This window comes from Metarhizium brunneum, chromosome 1, assembly GCF_013426205.1.
Source record: "Metarhizium brunneum chromosome 1, complete sequence".
NCBI classification, from domain to species: Eukaryota; Fungi; Ascomycota; class Sordariomycetes; order Hypocreales; family Clavicipitaceae; genus Metarhizium; species Metarhizium brunneum.
In genome coordinates, this window is record NC_089422.1 from 547,607 (window position 1) to 561,334 (window position 13,728).

A 13,728-nucleotide genomic window follows, 5' to 3' on the forward strand; every position below is an offset into this window, starting at 1 on the left:
GGACAGATTCATGGCCGACGGTATACCGGGTCGCTAGACAAGCCTGGGCATTCACCCCAAGTCAGAGCTTGGCACTTGATCTTCGTTGCAGGGGAGGGGTTTGGCTACAGGGATAACAAGCATCAATTCAAGCTAAGGGCGGGATAGGCCCCGTAATCATCGATCATCTGAAGTCTGGTCGCAATGGCGAAGCGGGTCGACGATACCCTCCCCCGCCGCTAGCATTATTGTATAACCGCTCACCCATTCGTGTATCCTAGTAATGAGACTGGCTAGAGCATAGTATATCATGTGTTCTTGCATTGGCTCTAAACTTCAAAGAGAAAGGGGAACAGAAAAGAACGCGCATTTTGTTTACTCGGCAGCGCTGCCTCCACTCGTGTATAGCTTGTAGAATGCCGACGTTGGGTTCGCCAGAAGCTCCTGTGGGTTTCCAGATTCAACCACCTTTCCCTTGTTAACCAGTACGATCCGATCAAAGTCCGTCACGGTGTGTAGCTTGTGGGCAACGGCTATCAGGGTACGCCCGTCAAGCTCCTGCCGCAGTACCCGCTGCATGAGTTCGTCTGTTTCCGAATCAACACTGCCACATTGTTAGCAATTCCGTATTCTGTAGATAGCAAGCTATTGACTACATCATTCGATTCATACCTGCTTGTTGCCTCGTCGATAATGACAATGTTGCCTGGGCGCGCAATCGCACGCGCGAGACAGAATAGCTGCCGCTGACCATGGGACAGAGAGTCCTCGCTCACTGGCGCGTCCAGCCCGCCGCGACTCTCTAGCATATCCCAAAGTTGAACAGCACGCAGAGTTTCAATGATGCGCTCATCAGTAGATATGTGCAGCGGGTCAACGTTCTCTCGCACACTTCCGTGTAGGAAAAACGGTTCCTGGGGCAATGTGTTCAGGCGCCGTCGTAATTCTTCGCGCGATATCTTGCTGGTATCGTGCCCATCAATCATGATGCTGCCTGCATCCAGCTCAAGCATGCGAAGAATCGTTAAGAGAAGCGATGATTTGCCACTAGAGAAATCTTTCAGTTAGTATTCAAGTTGTGGCATGAACTGCGCAGAGGAAGCTCACCTTCCAGTTCGTCCGCACAGGGCAATCTTTTCTCCCGGCTTAATTGTTAGGTTGAATCCATCTATAGCAGGCTTAGAGGATGCCTCGTACGAGGCTGAAACATTGTCAAAGACCATAGAGCCGGCTGACGGCCAATTGTCTGGCAAGTCGTCCACCTCCCCATCCGAATTCTCCGGCTTGGTATCCTGAACGAAGGCTTTTATGCGGCCAATCGCACCAAGGCCCGTCTCCAACTGTGTCCATTGTGTGACAAAACTTTGGAGAACGCCGCTAAAACTAATAACGTTAAAAAGAGCCACACCCAGCAATCCAGTTGATCCGTTGTGAACCATTGTTGCGAACGCAACCAGCATCACGGCAATGCCAGCTGCCAGCAGATCCAGAACCAGGGTCAGCCATCTCTGAATGCACCATAGCAAGTAGTATGGCTTCTGCGAGGTGTCAAGAGCGTCGTAGCTCTGATCCATGTACTGTGCAGACCACCCATATGCGCGGATGCAAGTGATACCCCCTAGAGTCTCAATGAAGTGAGAAAATAGTGGTGCTTTGGTTTCAATATCGAGCAATCGCAGCTGACGGGAAGTTCGTAGATAAAACGTCTGAATAAGGAAGATGAGGGCTGCACAAACGGGAATGGAAGCAGAAATGTATCCAGAGCCAGTGAACACCAGTACGGCCGAGGTGATGACGCCAAGGAAATTCATAACGGTCTCGTCAAGAGATTGCGGAAGATCGCTGTCAATCAGCTGTAAGTCTTGACTGAACCTGTTTGTAGTTAATCCAGCGTTGGTCGATGTGAGAAATGACGTTGTTGCGCTAGAAGATCATCAGTACCTGCCATCGAACGGAGGATAGCCCTCTCCAACCGAAAAAAAAGGTATCAGTACTTACTGCATGGTTGTATCAAGCAAAAGCTGGTGAAATTTCCGTGACGTTTTCGGAACCAGCATCATACGGAAAGCCCTAAAAGGCAATTAGTTGAGCTATTTCGCCGTGCCTTGTGATACAGCCAACGTACCAGTCAGATCCCATGCAACCTACAACCGCCAAAGCGGCGAGGCCAAAATATATACCCAGCCAGTATCCAATGTTCTCATTTGGATGCTTTGCATTGTAGTCGGTCCACCATTGCAGCCATATTGCTAAAGGAAAAACAGAGTTAATAGGTTGACAAAAGGACGGACTCGAGAACACCTACAGGGGAAGCTGAGCCCAAAGGTGTAAGCCGCGCAGATGAATATATAAATGGAAAACGTCCATGTACCAGCAACTTTGATGTAATACGCATAAACCTGGAAGTCGCTTGTTTTGCGTGCAGACCCCAGCTCGTCTTCCTCATTGGAGAGACCAAGTTCCTGGTAGATTTCTTCCGGCAACTCCAGCAACTCCTGCCGCGACGTCTCAACGGCTGGCAGACTTGCAAGTCGCTGCACATAGCCGCCAGACGCGGAAACTTGCTCAAGAGTACCTTGCTCAGCGATGCTACCTTCCTTGTTGAGGACCACGATGTGGTCGGCAAAACGAAGATGACCAACTGAATAGTACTTAGTAAGTAGACATGGCGTCGTGGCCTCAGATGGATTACGGTACCTGAATTTGTGGCAAGAACGACAGTTGATTTGGTCTTCTTGAGAACACCACCAGCACCAAAGACAGCCTCCAGAACGCTGGCTTCGGTCTGCCGATCAAGTCCTGTGAGGACATCATCCAAGATGATAAGTGGGTTCCTGGAGTATAAAGCACGAGCCAATGACTACCTCTAGTTAGCGCCTGAGTTCTACCACTTCCGAAACAAGACATCACGAATTCTGCTCACCAAACGCATTTGCTGGCCGCCACTTAGACGCGAGCCTCGCGTACCAGTTCTTGTTTGGTCTCCGTCCGGCAAGTCTTTAAAGTCAGTATCTAGCGAACACGCGCGAATAACGGTATTATACCACTCTGTGTCCCAAGCAGACATTCCTAAAATGTTGCTTTGCACCGTGCCCCAGGTTATCCAAGGCGACTGGGGAGCGAATGCACATTTAGAATAGTCAGAGATAACAGAACCAGAGACTTCGGGCAGTTCGCCCAGGATTAGCCGTAGCAATGTTGATTTACCAGAACCAACAGGCCCAACAATCATGGTTATCTTGCCGCGAGCGATTTCGAGATTTATGTCCTTAACAACCATTGTTTCGGAATATCCTGCTGCGGCATCCTTCAAGCTAACAGCACTAGCGCCAGCACTGAAAGTAGAAGTATCGAGGCTTTCAGACCCCCTCAGGATACCATTTCCAGGCACATTTGTGTCGGACTTTTGCGGTAGGTTTTCATCGGATGACGTGCCAGACTTTTGAACAGGAATGACTCTGAAGTCTTCTCTCTCAGCGGACAGGATATAGGTTTGCACACGATAAAACGCATTGATGATAGTTTGAAAGTCCTCGAAGCCATGCAGCAGGGACATGACAGGCCTGTCTTGCAATTGGAACAGACTCAAAACTGCAAAAGCAACACCTTCCGTCAAGGTCTCTGTATTATTGACTTTTGCCAAGATGGTAAAGGTCCCAAGACCTAAGACGGGAGCAAAAGTAAATGTGCAGTTTGCTGTCAACACTCGAGTTAGATAGTGCTAAAAAGAGGAGGCGCTCCGGGCGGAGTGTGGGAGCGACGAGACTCACCAGCGCCAGTCTGTAACACGGACAAGAGACGAAAAGCGCGTGAGGACCGGATTTCTTTGATTCTGAGATTCGACACAATTGCGTGAATGGTTTTTGTCAAGCCAGCCATCCTAATCGCCTTCATTGTTCCCAACATCTTGGATGTTACAGCCAACCTTTTTTCAATTGCCTCAAGCCATGGTACTTGAGCGTTTCCGGCTGCAGAGGCAATAGGAATGCCAATAGAAAGACACACTTGGGGGATGTTAGCGTTTTGCAACTACGACAATCTAATATCTTGAACCGGGCTATACTTGCAAATAATGAAGCCGGTTGGGGGGAATACGGCGATGCCGAGGAGCCTGTAGAGAAGCCATAGGGACAGGGCAAGCTCCACAAGACTGGCATATGAATCATGCAGAACTGGCATGCAGAGACCAATACGGTCAACATCAGCGCTCATTAATGTTATCGCTTCGGCATCGTGAACAGCACTGGCGCTGAGGCGAAGAGTTTTGCCGAAAATAATGGTGATTAAACTGCCGCGGAACATTGTTAAGACACGATATGTCATATGCTCGTACAAGGCCAGCGACAACTACAGAAGATGCAATTAGACTATGAGCGGCGATACAAATGGATAGGAACTACATCGTACTGCTTTACCAATGTGAACAAGTGCATATGCTCCAATTAGACCGTAGCCGAAATTTCTCGTATTGGGACCATCCGGTTCCACGGTGAAATCTAGTACTCTCTTGACTAAAAAAGGTTCAGCAAAAGTGAACCCTACATAGGCCAGCCTCGGCAAGACACCAGCCAACAGATCCCACTTATAGTGCCGAATAAAGACCCAAAGCAAAGCGGTTTTGCTAGATTTGTCAGCTGCGAGGTGTGTGGATGTCAGTGAAAGACGGACTTGACAGTGGAATGGGGCGTCTAGAAGAACTACCTTTTCCCCATCTTTCCTCCAGCTTAGTAGGTCGAGAGGCATCAAGAATATCTTGGTCGAGCGGCGTCAAAGTGTCCACAGTCAGAAGCGTTTTATATCCCTTGAGGAACAAACTATTTAGCCAGACGAATAGTACTCTACTGTAAAACGAGGCCGTAGCTTCTGGTGATGTGTTTCTCCATTGCAGCATAAGCAGCCTTCGCTTTTCAGTTGTTTCCAAGGCCAAAAGCACCAACTTGAAAAAGTAGCTGGCGAGGTGAATGGGCGCCACGATATGGTAGCCCGGAATGAAGAAGACGGTACGCGCACAAGCCATGTCCAACAAGCAAGATATGCCGAGGTAGATACACAGTATAGTCGATGGCCGAACAGATCGGACGTGCTCTAGGTACGACACGTAAACAAACCAGATAAAACTGGCGATGATGATGGCTCTTAGTGGTATGGTGAGCCTAGTCGTAGGCGTATTCGGCTGTGTCCAGAGAGCAAGCATAGCAACCTGGAGGGCGATGTAGACAGAGAATGTCACCTAGGACATCATCATATTTGTTAACTATCTAGTAGGTCTGGGCGATACGAAAGAAGGGGTCGAAGTATCAATTACAAGTTTTAGCGTAAAAAGCCATGATCTATTGACTTTGGGAGCAGTATTCCAAAGAATTACGGCGCGGGGGACGAGGATCAGAACTAGAAGTTTGACTTAGCAAGCGTGAACACCGAGAAAAGAGGCCATCATTTCTCTTACCCGTAAGCAGAAGAGGCAAAAGAGTGAGGATGCTCTCTTCGAATAGCAGCGTGAAGTCGAAGCCATTGAGACAAGCGTATGCCACTGTGGGGCCAAACACGTTGTGAACATCAATCGAGCACGAGCTATCGGCTATGCTGGCGAGTTTGCTGGTGGTGGGCACAGCATTTCCCCTTGGTGATGCCATTTTGTGAATCGACGAGCCCGTGATTTGGCTCTAGAGTGGTGGCGAGGCCAATTGCGATTTTGGTACGCGGTAATCATGGGGGAAAGGGCATGAAGGTGGCAAGTGTCAAGTCCAAAGACACCGCGTCAACATGATGGAATTGTGATGATGGAAATTGTCGCGCATCATCTGCAGACGTAAAATTTTGGGGGATCACCCCAACCGCCTTTGTTGAGCTTACCCCGCGGGGTGAACAGAGCAGGGACCCCACCAACTTCCCACTCTTCAATCTGATCTTGACCAGCTTTCCCCTTTAGGGGCCTTGTGCTCCACCATCGTATTTACCACGATACATTGACAGAGAGCCAAGACATTTATTAGTAAGAGCAGCTGTTGTACAATTCAAAGATTCGCATGGTGACGAAATATCGGCGAACACGACAGCGGGTGAAGCGTGATGACGACCGGTATGCGCTGTGGGACTCGGCATTGGACAACATTGAAGCAAGACTTGCAGATTTGGTAGCCAGGGTGCCCAAGTGCCCAGGTATGAGTACTAGCTGGCCCGAAACTGTCTTGGACTCTTGGATCACAGCATATTGATCATCGCCTCAGCTCGCAACTAGACGCCACATGCGCCACCCGAGCGGCAGAAAAAGACGAGTTCGGAGCCACGGCTGCCGTGACGGACCAATAGGGAAGAATCCAGTCTGGTCCAGAGCAGACTGGGCCAGGTACGGAGCACGGAGTAAAGAGAACAATGGTCAACGGTGTACGGAGTACTTGACTCCGTAACTCACAAATTGCAATTTACCAAGGCCTTCCCAAATTGCAGCACACCGCATGCTCTGAGCTGTCTATCACCAGTCACTTTTGTTGCCCGCTGTGATGGCTAATGGCATGCGGAACACTTTATTGGATAGATCGTTTTCTCATTCATTTGCTACACTCTGGTGGTCTGTCTTGTTCGTCGAGCAAAGCCTGCAGACTCGCCATCACGGCGCACCTTGCGTGCCATTGCCACGCTCCCGCTCCCACTCCGCCAGTTGCCTAAAACCGAGGTCACATCGCTGCCCCCGCGGCATGGCGTTTTGCGTCCCAAGCTGCTCCATACTCCTCTCCGTCGTTGGCGACTGAGGATCGTCCCAAAGTCGGAATTCCGTCACAATGCCCGCAATCAAGAGCTTGATCTCCGCCACGGCGAACGCCTTGCCCAGGCACAGACGCGCGCCGTAGCCAAACGGCATGTAGCACGACTCCATAGCCCGCAGGGTTGCTTCGTCCGCCTCCAGCCAGCGGTCAGGCCTGTACATGTGGGCGTCTGGGAACACGTCTGGCCTGTGGTGTATCGACAGCGTTGACGTTGACACAATGGTCTGCATTCACGGGTCAATTGTTAGCGCAAGCAACCGCCGTCTATAGAAAGAAACGAAAAAAACTCTGCAGGGGATAGAAAGTGCTCCAAAAGAATTCACTCACCCCAGCTGGGAGCACCACCCCATTGTATGCCTTGGTAACGGGCACTACCCTCTCGGCCCTTCCGCTCGACAGAGGACACAGTCGGCTGGATTCTCGAAAGCAAGCGTCCAGGATTGGGGCGGCCATGACGTCGTCGAAGTTGGGCAAACCATCTTCTTTGACTGGCAGCGCAAGAAGCTCTGCTCGAATACGGTCCTGCCATTCAGGGTGGCGGGCCAGGTTCCAAAGCGTATACGTGAGCGAGAGAGCAACCGTAGTTTGCGCGGCATGGATATTGTCCAGCATTTCGGCGGCAATCCATGATGTGGGAAACGCCTCACCGTCGGGCGTCTTCATGTTGCTCAGCTGGTGCAGCAGAGAGCCGGCAACCATCTTGTCCGGATTCCGCCTGGCAGACTCAATTTTGTCCATGTTCCAGTCGGTCAATCGCTCCTCGGCCGACAGAAAAGCCGGGTCTTTTCTGGCATAGGAGACGACGGCCCTAATCATCTTGTGAACCAGCGGAAAGTTGTAGGAGAGATTGTTCCAGACCTCGACCTCCTTCCAGCCCTTCAGTATCGCGCGCTCCTCGCACTCGGCATCCCCTATTGTGCGGGCGCAGAGTTCGGGGCCGTACACCAGGTTCGTGATGTTGTCGAACGAGTAGAAATTGCAGTAGAGCAGGACGTCGACCGTCGGCTGTACCGCAATGTCTCTCTTCAGCTGGTCGACAAACCTCCTGACATTGGTCCACAGGGGCTGCAGGCTGGCCGGCTTGTAAATTGAGGTCGGCTGGTAAAAGGTAAACGTTCGCTTGAGCATTTGGCGGTGGTCTCTCACATCCAGTGTGCAGAAGATTGGTCGTTCGCCGTACATGAGGAAGTTGTCAAAGTATTTACTCTTGGGATGTCGCCCGGTAGAGCCGTATATCTCCCTCGTCAGCGCCGCATTGGAAAACGACACTTCTCCTGGCGCAACCATCACAACGTCGCCATATTCGCGATGCCACTCGTAAATCTTTTCAATGCGGCGCAGCCACATGTCATGGTAGACGGCCCAGTACCGTGTGATTTTGCAAAGCCTTGGCCCTGGGACGTTTCTGTATGGCGACAAGAACAGGGCGTAAATAACTTTACCGGCTGCGAGGCTTAGAACGAAGAGAGGGAAGAAGCCTAAAAGGGCGTAGAGGGCCATGCTGAATATGTTTCCACCGTCTTGAAGTTTCAATTATGGTATTAGCTTGCAGTAGGGTAGATTAGCGTGAATTGAAACTCCGCGGCAAGAGGCAAGAAGCGTCGTAGACTTGGGGGCAAAGGTGGGCTCTGTAAAAGGCGACTACAAGAAACCAGGTATGGAATTAATTCCGTAAAATTTGCTCACATTGTTTTAATAAAGGTGATTGCTGGGGTAAACGGAATTGCATCATGCCTCGTCGTGCTAGTCACTACGCTCCGACTAAACAATGCTCTTATGATACGGAGTAATTCGGACCAGGAACCATACAAGCCTACAGATACGGAGTACCGATCTCTATGACTTGGTGAGCAAGACATGGTTGATTAACGGCCGGTTGAGGAACATCGGTTGCGAATTTCCGCTTTTCTTAGACAACAAATTTGTAAGACGGCACTCTGTTCCGGTTCAAGGAGGGTGTCTTTTTTTTTATTGCCTTTACACTCTTTTTGAAACCGGCGTGCGTGTATTGTGAACAGGTTTGTCGCTATTCTCTGCATCCCGGAAAGCGCCTTCCTCATGCCATAGTAATGCTATAGCCGGCATCAGTATCTCATGATGCCCCCGGCCCGCAGCAACATAAAGGGGGGGAGTGTGCATGGAAGGTATACGCGGGGGTACGAAGTCGGGATCTATTTCCTTTTCTAGGCGGCGGCAGCAAGTCCCGATAGCGACTATCCTGATTTTGACTACATACAGCTCTCGTCCTCACTCTGATCCTCACCGAATCCTTGATTTAAGAAAAAAAAGCACGCAGTGATCCGTAAGCAAATACTACGTCAAATCATGCTTGCGTTAGCTCGTTGTTTAAAGTCAGTTAACACGGGCAGGCAAATGGAACGAGAAACAAACCCAGGGTAGTTAGCGTGAAGCTTGAAGGGGAAAAGCTCACATATGTGGAACCAGGCCGTACGCCGTTGCTGTCACACGTGATAAAAGATGAAGGGGTGCGCTCAGACCCAATATTTATGCAATAATTGGTATGTAGATCCTTCTCCGGGGGCCCGGGCCAGGGGCAGAAGGACTGAAACGTCCAATTGATAGAATGATGCAAGGACCCCACGCGCGTTAAAAGCGGTCCAAGGCGTCGGGCCGCCTCAGCCGCTCGGCCGCGGCGTGGATCCGGAGGCGTGTCTATTGGCGGCTGACAACGTTATGCATGGCCAAATATTGCGATAGCTCTTCTGCAGAACGGCAATTGTACGGAGTACACGATCGTCATCGATTTTACCTCTTGATCCGTACCATACAGTTGCGTTTTACGACGGAATACGTAATAATGACTTAGCACACGATAATTACACGCCCAACTACCCTGCCCGGGACGACAGAGGATCTTGTTTGCGTGTGACAAATGTCGTGTACTCCGTACGGAGTAAGTGTTTGCTACAGTCATCATTACGGCACTACTGTTGCCGGTCTGAAATGGCTTGGAATGAGCTCTAGGGTGTAATTGGGTGTGTAACCTTAAATCATCGACCTGATGGACAGTCACGGATTATAAGCCGTAGGGGAATTGAAAACTTGCCAGCTTCACGTCTCCCACCACTGCCTGTATTGCAACAATTTTTGCGGCCGGTGGTTTTGTTTCGAGACACAGAAGCTTCTTGAGAAACAAACGAAACGTGCAGAAAACATTTCATTGCGTGTTAAACTACACGCGGTGAGTCTGACAACGATCCCGCTAGATACCGTACAAACAGCGAAAGTGCAATCACGGTCATCGAAAAAATGTCCGCAATTGCACAAGATGAGGTGCAAGATTCCTCACCGCCGCACCACGACGTGCCCCAGCATGCTGCTACTACTGCCGCTACTCCCCAAGATCTTCAACTCATTTGGAAATGGAACGAGGCTGTTCCAGAGACGGTGGACGGCCGCGTTCACGATCTCATCACGCAGAGGGCGCAATTGCAGCCCGACGAGCAGGCTGTCTGCGCTTGGGACGGAAACTGGAGCTATCGCGAGCTTGATGAGCGCTCAACTAATCTGGCACACCGACTCGTCCACATGGGCATCGGTCCCGACATCGTTGTTCCCCTCTGCTTCCCAAAGTCAAAATGGACCCCGATTGCGATGCTTGCTGTCATGAAGGCAGGTGGTGCATCAGTCGTTCTCGAGACAAGTCTACCCAGCGACCGGCTGTATAGCATTGTTCAACAAGTCGAACCGATTTTAATACTTTCCTCCTCTATGACCACTGAGCTTGCCGCGCAGCTCACCACGCGGCCAGTCATAATTGTCGACGAGGCCAGCACAACCCCCGATGTCACTAGCATATTACCAGAGGTACAGCCATGGAAATCTCTCTACCTCGTCTTCACTTCTGGCAGTACCGGTACCCCCAAAGGCACAATCATTACCCACTCCAACTTTTGCAGCGCGATTCACCACCAGCGGGCCATATTGGGCTACTCCAGTTCCTCGCGAGTGTACAATTTCACCAAACACTCCTTTGATGTAACTTGGTCTGATTTCATCTTCACCATGACTGCTGGTGGCTGCCTCTGTATTCCCTTGCAACAAGACGCTATGAGCAACCTCGCTGGCTCAATACTGGCATATAACGCAAACTTCATAAATATCACACCATCAGTTGGTAGCATGATACGGCCATCCGATCTCAAAGGCACATTAAAGCAAGTAGTTTTCGCCGGTGAGGCTTTGCCAAGCCATCAGGCTTTGGAGTGGGCACAACATACCCGCGTCATTAATTTGTACGGCCCGGCCGAATGTACAGTCGGGATTACTTTGGCTGTAATAAGCGATATTGCCAATATAGACTCCTCCTCCGCCACTATCGGCCACGGTATTGGTTCGTGCAGCTGGATTGTCGACCAGTCCTGCCACGATAGCCTGGTGCCTGTTGGAGCCGTTGGTGAATTGCTAACGGAAGGACCAGTTGTGGGAGCTGGATATTATAGAAATGCTGAGAAAACAGCTGCAGTGTTCATCGAAAACCCAAAATGGCTGTTGGCTGGACCGCCGGGAGGCTCGGGACGCCCGGGCCGATTATATAAGACCGGTGATCTTGTACGATATGAAGCGAATGGACAACTTGCTTACCTGGGCCGAAAAGACCTGCAAGTTAAGATCAACGGCCAGCGTGTGGAATTGGGCGATATCGAACATCATGTGCGGGCGCATCTCGCCGAAAGCACGGATGTAGGGGTGGTTGCCGAGCTCGGAACTCCGCGTGACAGCGATAGACCTCTGCTCACTGCCTTCCTGCAAATATCAACACCAGCTGCTAGACAAGGTAGAGACGGGCTTGAAGGGGAGTTGAGGAGAGTCATCGTTGGACTCAACAATCGATTAGCCACTCAAATACCGGCATATATGATCCCTTCCGTCTACATCCCACTGGAGGTCTTTCCAAAGAATGCCAATGGCAAGATGGATAGACGCAAACTGAGGGAAATATGTGAAACCTCTTCAATGCAGGAGCTCATGGCCTGGGGCTCGCCTCTTCCCGAGAAGAAAAAGCCAACCACGCGCATGGAATGTCGTCTACAAGACCTCTGGTCTTCTGTTCTCGGCCTTGATATCGGCAACATCGGTGTCAACGATAGCTTTTTGCGACTAGGCGGGGATTCTATTGCAGCCATGAGATTAGCTGGAGCCGCGCGAGGGCATGGTCTGTCGCTTACTGTCGCCGACATCTTCAACCACTCGGTACTGCACGACATGGCAGGTGTCGTTGGCGAGCTTTCCGCAACTAGCAGCTTCATCCAGCCTTACGAATTACTGAACGACCATACTGAGGTGGGAGTTATTAGAAGCCAAGTTGCTGGCGCCTGCGGAGTCAACGCAGCTGAGATTGAGGACGTCTTTCCCTGTACACCTCTCCAAGAGGGTTTAATCGCCCTGACAGCGAAAAACCCAGGCGACTACGTCTCTCGTCATGTATTCCAGCTGCAACCCACAGTGGATATTAAACGTCTCAAGAGGGGGTGGGGGGAGGTTGTAGCGATGACACCCATTCTTCGGACACGTATTGTCAACCTTAACCAACAAGGGCTGGTGCAGGTAGTCCTAAACCAGCCCATAAGATGGGCGCCTAAAGGTGGCGAAATGGATCTTGCGAAATATCAGAAAGAGGATGGGGGGCTTACCACAGGCCTGGGCACGCCCCTGGCTCGGTTTGCACTATTAGAAGAATCGTACGGTGAGGAGATAAGACGGTTTTTTGTGTGGACGATACACCATGCACTTTACGACGGATGGTCTAAGCCGCTTCTTTTGGAGCGGCTTGCTCAAGCTTATGCTGGCGAGGGAACGCTACAGACCTCGCCTCAATTCCAGGGCTTCGTAAGACACATTTTGGGCATGCGGCAAGACGAGGCGACCAAGTTCTGGCTTACCCAATTTGAGGGTTCTGAGGCGCAGACCTTTCCGAACCTGCCGTCGCCGCGCTATCAGCCGAGATCTGATAAGATGCTGACGCACGCCATCGGTGAACTACAGTGGCCAAAGATGATGGGCGTGACTGCGTCGACCATGTTGCGAGCTGCCTGGGCTATCATCACCTCATGTTATACCAATGCTAACGAGGCCGTATTTGGTGTCACGGTGAGTGGTAGGCAGGCAGCCTTGCCAGGCGTAGAGCAGATGACAGGCCCAACCATCGCGACGGTGCCTGTCCGGATTGTTCTAGACAAGCGAAAGACTATCCAAGAGCTCCTTCTTCAAATCCAGACACAGGTTGTTGACATGACGGCGTTTGAACAGACTGGTCTGCAGCGGATTCGGCGAATCAGCCCCGAGGCTGAGAGAGCCTGTGACTTCCAAACGTTGCTCGTCATCCAGCCAGCCGCGGACCAGAAAGAAAAGGCCACCCATGATAGTCTTTTCGCGCCCCAAAGTGATAATGATCACTGGTCCCTCGATGACGAAATGGCAGAATTCCGCACGTATCCGCTGTCTCTGGAATGCTACCTTGAAGATCAAGGCGTCGTCTTGCTGACCAGATTCGACTCTGCCGTGCTGAATGCCGACCAAGTAGCCATCCTGGTGAGGCAGCTCGAGCATGTTGTCCGCCAGCTATGTAGCGCCGAATCTGCTGAGGCAAAGCTGGAAGACGTCCTCTTGGTCGGTCAGGAGGACCTCCAGCAAATGTGGCACTGGAACTCGGTAGTGCCCGATACTGCCGATGGCGTCGTACACGATCTAATCACCATGACGGCGAAGCAGCAGCCAGAGGCACAGGCCGTGTGCGCGTGGGATGGGGACTGGACGTACCGTGAGCTTGATGGGTTATCGACCCGCCTGGCTCACCACCTCGTCACTCTAGGGGTCGGCCCAGAGGTCATCGTCCCGCTGTGTATTGAGAAGTCAAAGTGGATGCCCGTGGCCATGATGGCCGTAATGAAGGCCGGAGGAGCGTCAGTCGCCGTCGACTATGCGCAGCCGGAGGATCGACTCAGCAGCATCGTGAAGCAGGTAA

General features: G+C 51.3%; 3 protein-coding genes across 3 annotated transcripts in view; 1 reads left to right on the top strand and 2 right to left on the bottom strand.

Moving 5' to 3' along the window:
* Nucleotides 1-354: 354 nt before the first annotated feature.
* Nucleotides 355-5,612, bottom strand: abcB_0 (ABC multidrug transporter B; the record flags this gene model as incomplete). Its single annotated transcript, XM_066129516.1, has 14 exons — nt 355-583; nt 652-1,026; nt 1,087-1,902; nt 1,978-2,049; nt 2,105-2,228; nt 2,285-2,620; nt 2,677-2,839; nt 2,903-3,675; nt 3,750-3,983; nt 4,047-4,326; nt 4,387-4,613; nt 4,681-5,209; nt 5,285-5,367; nt 5,426-5,612. 14 exons carry the CDS (start codon nt 5,610-5,612, stop codon nt 355-357), a joined length of 4,428 nt encoding a protein of 1,475 aa, XP_065985575.1.
* A 974-nt stretch (nt 5,613-6,586) lies between these two features.
* On the bottom strand, nt 6,587-8,243 carry AKT7_0 (Cytochrome P450 monooxygenase AKT7; the record flags this gene model as incomplete). Its single annotated transcript, XM_014687411.1, has 2 exons — nt 6,587-6,967; nt 7,071-8,243. 2 exons carry the CDS (start codon nt 8,241-8,243, stop codon nt 6,587-6,589), a joined length of 1,554 nt encoding a protein of 517 aa, XP_014542897.1.
* A 1,770-nt stretch (nt 8,244-10,013) lies between these two features.
* Nucleotides 10,014-13,728, top strand: part of dtxS1_0 (Nonribosomal peptide synthetase dtxS1) — a gene marked incomplete at both ends in the record, with an annotated part of 30,977 nt that continues 27,262 nt past the window's right edge. Inside the window, one exon of the mRNA XM_066129517.1 lies at nt 10,014-13,724. Within this exon, the coding sequence (XP_065986132.1) occupies nt 10,014-13,724 (3,711 nt within the window). The remainder of the gene's footprint in view (nt 13,725-13,728) is intronic.